The following is a 6481-nucleotide window of genomic DNA, read 5'->3' on the forward strand; positions in this document are numbered from 1 at the left end:
TTAAAAGTGAGTTTGCGATCAGCTTACTTCCCAATAAAATTTGCGCCAAAATATTTAGTTGCTTTATGTTGTGTCACACGCTTTAAATTGGTCCACAAAATTCAACTAAATTATGGAAAATAGTCTTCAAGGTATGCACTATTTAGTGTATATTGTTATTTTATGTGTAGTTCTAGGGATTTAGTATTGTGTAATTTCCAATTGATGTGTATTTATTTAGAAAACTAACATGCGTTCTCCGTGTTTCGTGGAATAAAACTAAGAAGCTGTTCCATGCTGAAAGTAACTAATTGGTCCAGATTGTACTTGTGAGTGTTGTTATTAACCACAATCCAAAAACTCATCCCCGTTCATCCCCCTATTCTAACGTTTTGGTAACCGTCTGCTGAAAACTACTGTGAATCAGTAAATCAAAAGATGAGGTGGATAAAATGGATAAAAGTTGCCAACAAACCATGGATAACGGGGCTAAATATAAAATCTAAGCATGGCGCTTTCTAAAAAACCTTAAAAATTGTGAGCAAGAAGAAGGAGTTAAGGAAGAGCTAGTAAATCTATTTAATGTCAAAGTTAAAAGCTGTAATTTTCCTGAGGAATGGCGGGAAATAAAAGTGACTCCAATACCAAAGAAAAATAAAGACTTGACTAACACAAAATTTTAGACCAATTTCGCTAATATCTGTGATAGCCAAAAGAATCAATAGGTTATGTTAGAGAAAGATATAAAGGACAACACAATACTCCCATACAGGTCAAATGCCGACAAAAAAAAATAATAAATTTGCGGTCATGTGCATAAATGACATGATAAATATGGTGGCAATTAAAGCAAAGCAAAAAAGCCGTAGCAGTAGTGTTTCTTGACTTGAAAAATGCATACAATTGTGTAAACATAAACGTTCTACAAATCATCTTAGAAAGCGAAAACTTCCTAAAGGAATTATTAGACTGGGTTTTGAGCTTCATGGCAAATAGGGTCCTTACAGGATAGCTTCAATTGGAATCCAGATTCGGACGTTTGTAGCCAGTGAATCGCACAAGGGTTGCGATTTTCTGGCCTGTGGAGAGTGACGTCATGGATGACGTAATGGATCGCGAGAGCGGCGATCAGAATGCTGAAGCCATGGGCATTAAGAACGGTTCTGTTGGAAGCTCTAATTGTAACATAGCGTCACAGGACCATTCGCAGGTTTCTACGATGGAAGCTAGACTGCACAGACCGTGATGGGGTCGAATCGGTGCGCGCCGCTTCACAGTGCGAGCACGCCGACCAGTATGAATCAAGCCAGTCACGACATGTTGCAACCAAATGCTGCTATACAGTTTTCTGCACAGCAAATGAACACAGTAAAGGGAAATACCCCATGGACAACGGCTCCCTATATGCAACAGAGGGCTGCACGTGGTCCAATCTTGACGCTTGTTTCCTATGCACAAATCCAAGGGAACAAGGCACCGCCAAACGGCGCGGCTGTGCCTTTACCGATCAGTACAACGTGGCCGGTTCCACAACGAAATGAGGTTGGATTCATGGCAAATAATGGAGCACAGGCCGCAGCACCAAGGGGCGCGGCAGGATTCATACCAAATAAAGCAGAGCAACCAGTACTGCCAGGGAATGCTGCTGGATTCATGGCGAATAACGCAGCCATGTTTGGATTCCAAGGCGGTTCAGCTGGATTTGCCCCGCCGATCAGTGGATTGGGTTTCATGCCACAATGTAACCCCAATACGACGAACTTTTCCCAACCCTACAATTCTGGAGTTAATGCCGGTGAAGCAGGAAACAATGCAGTTATGCTGACGCCGACTCAGATAGCTGCGCGTCAAGTTATATCGTGAGAATTACCTGTTTTCTCCGGTAAGCCCGAGGAGTGGTTGTTATTCATAAGCAACTATGAGCAGTCAACAGAAAGATGCGGATTTAGCAAGGAGGAGAATCTCATCAGACTTCAGAAGTGCCTTAGAGGATCAGCTTTAAATGCTGTACGAGGTAAGCTTATGGTTCCAGCTATGCTTCCATATGCGATTGGAACGTTGAGAATGCTATATGGCACTTGCGGTGCAGAATTATTGCGCTACCATGTTGTCGATGGGTCTACGTGATTACCTAAACGATTCAGCCCTGCTGAGCGATTTGAAGCTAGATTGGGGCAGACATCGTTTGGCAGCAGGCGGCGGAAATTTAGCCGCCTTTGATAATTGGTTATTTGGCGTAGCTATGTGCGCTACGTTGGTGACGCCTTATGATTATCAGCCAGCAGAGAAAGAAAAACGTTGCAGACACGTGAAGGAACGCCTATGAGTCCACAATACGGTGGAAGGCGATGACCAGAACAATCAGAATCTGCAGGATGTTCAAGAATCATCGTGCCAGGGATGTGTCGGTGACCATGAACTTGTAAAATGCAAAGTATTTTTGACCATGTCAATCAAGTCTAGATTGGACATAATAAAGGCAAAACGACTATGCTTCTGTTGCTTTGGGAAGCATATTGCTCGGAACTGAGAGTAAAGAAGACTTGCAATGTCAATGGATGCAAGTTACAGCACAATAAGGTTCTACGCTTGAAGCGAGTTGAGAACGAGGACCAGGTCGAACAAGAGAAGAAAACTAGCGATATAATAACCAGTGAGTCAACTGTTTTCTTCCATGATAAAACGACAAAAAAGGCACTGCTCCGATATATACCAGTACCTTTGCACAATGGATCAAGATCCGTAGATGTCTTGGCCCTTATCGACGAGGGATCATCCTATACGCTAATGGAGCGCAAGTTGGGCTTAGACGGACCAGAAGAAGAGCTCTGTTTGAAGTGGACCGGCGATATGACGCAGACTGAAGCCAAATCCAAGCTCATCTGTATCAATGTTGTTGCTGCCGGTTGCCTAGATGTGAAATATGTGCTGAAAGGAGTGCGCACTGTGAGCAAATCGGATCTGCCATTGCAAAGTATTGATGCTTAATGATCACAATCACCTAATGTCCGTTCCTGTCTCGACGTACTCAAATGCTAGAGCCCAAATGATCATTGGACTGGATCACATTAAGATCTCTGTGCCACTGGAGGTACAAGAAGCTGATAATGCCGATCTTATTGCGGTTCGTTCCCAATTGGGATGGTCTGTTTATGGCTGATATGGATTGGACGAAGCCATGCCGCCACGTGTGCTGCATGTCAAACTACGAATTACATTTCCAATGAAACTGGATTATTTTGGAGATACGAGAATGTTGAGCTGCCTGATTCCTATCCCATGGCTCTAAGACGTCTCAAATGTCTCGAGTCAAAAATGCTTAAGGATCCGGAGCTGAATGAGTTTTTTACTGATACCATGCGGAACTACGAGAAGAAGGGTTTCATTCGAAAACTGCAAAAACGAGAGCTGACTCATAATCAACGTTCTTGGTATCTGCCTGTCTTTGTAGTGGAAAATCCTAACAAAAGAAAGAAACGATTGGTCTGGGACGCCGCAGCACAGGTCGATGGCGTGTCTTTGAACGATACACTTTTAAAAGGACCGGATTTGTTGGTATCATTGATGGGAGTACTGCTGCGTTTCCGAGAGCGACCTGTGGCTGTAACAGGTGACATACGAGAGATGTTTCACCAGACTAAAGTTCGCGCCTCCGACCAATCTTCGCAGAAGTTCTTATGGAGAAATGGAGAAATTGATTGTCCGCCGGATACATATGTAGTGCAAGTGATGACCTTTGGCGCTTCTTGTTTGCCGTCACTTGCCAACTTCGTGTTGAGGCGCAATGCGGAGCAGTTCGGCGAGAAACATCCAAGCGCGATAAAGGCGATCTTCCAAAACACGTTTGTTGACGACTGGCTGGAGTCGGTAGATACGGAAGATCAGGTGATTCAACTGGCAACAAATGTGAAAGATATCCACACCTTAGGTGGATTTAAAATGAGAAATTGGCTTTCAAACTCCAAAAGCGTCCTTCAATCCCTGAATAACTCACGGGAGGCGTCACCAAAATATCTTGGCGTGGAGCAAGAACTTCAGGAGAAAGTTTTAGGCATGTAGTGGCTACCGGAATCAGACATGCTAACGTTCGTCATCAGGCCCGAGGTCAGCAACCCACACAAAGCGTCGAGTGTTGAGTATTGTAATGTCCATCTTTGATCCGCTTGGGATACTTGCATCTTCAACATCCGCGCCAAAATCATCCTGCAAAATATATGGAGATCAGGAGTGAGCTGGGATGACGCCATTAAAGAACCGGAAGAGAATAACTGGATAGCATGGAAGCCTTTACTGAAGAAACTTGGAGATCTCCGCATTCCACGCAATAGTACATGTCCTATTCAAGTTCCGTCAAAAGCGTGCAGTTGCATGTATTTGTCGATGCCAGCCTGCAGCTTATACTGCAGTAGCATATCTGCGTGTTGAACATTATGAACATATTTTGGACTGATGCGCGAGACGTTTTGTACTGGATAAAATTCGACGCCCGTAAGTCCCCTTAATTCGTGGCTTACGTATTGGAGAGATTCTTGAAGAATCTGAGATTGAAGATTGGCGCTGGGTACCTTCGGAACAGAATGTGGCGGATGAAAGGACCAAATGGACTAAGAATTGCGAAATAAACAGCTCAGGAAGATGGTTTACTGGCCCGGAATTTTTATTGCAGCTCAGTGGCCATCGCGAACAGGAGTTCACATTAGTAGCGAGTGTGAACTAATGTACCATGATGAGGAAACGTGGGTGAACAAGTCACCTTTTGATTCGATTATGCCGGATCCGTTGCGTTCCAGTAGACTTGAGCGCCTGCGTGCTGCCCAAAGACGAGTGCTGGATTTTCTACGCTGTATATGCAAGGAACCGCGTGGGCCTGAACTGGTGAGACTATTCAAACTAAATCACTATGTGGAAATGGATACTGTTATTATACGAGCATGCCAAGAAGAAGCGTTTGCTGATTAAATACGCTGTCTAAAGAGAGGATCGAAGCCATTGAAGATGTGGAGGCGAACGTGAAGCATCCGATTGTCCTCCCTTCACGCTACAGGGTAACGTATCTAATAGTGGGATACTATCATCGCAAATATCATCATCTGCACGGAAAGATTGTTGTCAACGAAATTCGTCAACAATATTGGATACCAGGACTGAGAGCACTTGTGAAGGACATCGTCAAAAACTGTTCGGCTTGCTGCATCCGCTTCCACGCGCAGCCGCTTCCACCAATAATGGGAAATTTACCCAAGGAACGTCTTTTACCGTTCACTCTGCCTTTCACGTACACAGGAGTGGACTATTTCGGACCAATGGAAATCGCCGTGGGAAGACGTAGGAAGAAAAGATGGAGAGTATTGTTCGTTCACCTGTCTAACAGTTCGTGCTGTCCATTTAGAGATCGTTTCATCTCTATCGACAGACTCATTCCTGCTAGCCCTGAAATTGTTTACTGCTCGCCGAGGGGTTCCTGTTAAGATGCTGTCAGACAACGGAACTAATTTTCGCGGTGCAAGCAGAGTATTGGCGAAAGAGATCGAGCGCATATTAACTTCGGACGTGAAATCGAAGTATCCGGAAATGTCGTTTGCCTTTATTCCACCCGGAACACCTCACATGGGCGGAGCCTGGGAACGCAAGGTGCGTTCTACAAAGTCGATCCTGACGTAAATTTTGGAGCGTGCCGGACTGCGAGAAGCAGTATTACGAGCGGCGCTGGCTGATGCCGAATGTACGTTAAATTCCAGACCTTTAACGTATATTCCGTTAGAATCTGAGAACTCCGAAACTCTGACTCCAAACCATTTCTTGATCGGTAATTCAAGTGGACTACGCGAACGAGGCACGATGGAGAGCACTGGACTTGGATTGGCTAAAAACTTCCGGATAGCTGGCCAATTGGCGGATCGCTTCTGAAAAAGATGGGTTCGAGGGTATCTACCGACACTTACGAGTCGGACCAAATGGTTCCAGCCGAACCCAAAACCAATTGCTGTGAATGATGTCATTGTCGTGGATGAGACGAGCAAGTGGGACTCCTGGCCGAAAGGAATCATTGCTGACGTTCATTGCGGAAAGGATGGGCAAGTAAGGAGCGCTGTAGTACGATCAACTGAAGGATTCGTAACTCGCCCCGCGATTAAGTTGGCTTAATTGGTCATCGTCATGAATGGTAATACTCAGCGTAGCCACGCAGAAGAATTACGAGGTGGGGAATGTTGTGATGCTGGCGAAGGTTTGCTGCCCTGCGCTAGATGCCTAATTTGAAGAGGACGGCATTTGCATTTGTTAACACTGAAGCTGTAGTGACCAACACCAATTTGTATTGGAAAACACTTTTTTTTGCGAGAATGAGACGGCTATATATGTAAGCGTCACTTTGTGAATTGAACAACGGCAAATCACAAGTGTAAGATGAGAAAAAATGTACAATTTCTTAATTTGGAACAAGATTAATAAACATTTCAGCGCTATCAGTATACATACTGCAACCAGAGGCTTGTTGTAGGTG

General features: G+C 44.6%; 1 protein-coding gene across 1 annotated transcript; it reads left to right on the top strand.

Moving 5' to 3' along the window:
- Window positions 1–4614: 4614 nt before the first annotated feature.
- Window positions 4615–5886, top strand: LOC121503191 (uncharacterized). The gene is made up of 4 exons (XM_041777408.1): window positions 4615–4840; window positions 4954–5304; window positions 5393–5636; window positions 5796–5886. Exons 1-4 carry the CDS (start codon window positions 4615–4617, stop codon window positions 5884–5886), a joined length of 912 nt encoding a protein of 303 aa, XP_041633342.1.
- Window positions 5887–6481: the final 595 nt, after the last annotated feature.

Source organism: Drosophila kikkawai, chromosome 2R, assembly GCF_030179895.1.
Source record: "Drosophila kikkawai strain 14028-0561.14 chromosome 2R, DkikHiC1v2, whole genome shotgun sequence".
NCBI classification, from domain to species: domain Eukaryota; kingdom Metazoa; phylum Arthropoda; class Insecta; order Diptera; family Drosophilidae; genus Drosophila; species Drosophila kikkawai.

Excerpts from the sequence above, each read along its gene's own strand:
- LOC121503191 (XM_041777408.1), top strand. The coding sequence starts at position 4,615 with ATGGTTTACTGGCCCGGAATTTTTATTGCAGCTCAGTGGCCATCGCGA. Across the intron at positions 5,305-5,392 it reads GGAAATCGCCGTGGGAAGAC|ACTCATTCCTGCTAGCCCTG; the intron begins GTAGGAAGAAAA and ends CTCTATCGACAG. Across the intron at positions 5,637-5,795 it reads TCTACAAAGTCGATCCTGAC|TGGACTACGCGAACGAGGCA; the intron begins GTAAATTTTGGA and ends CGGTAATTCAAG.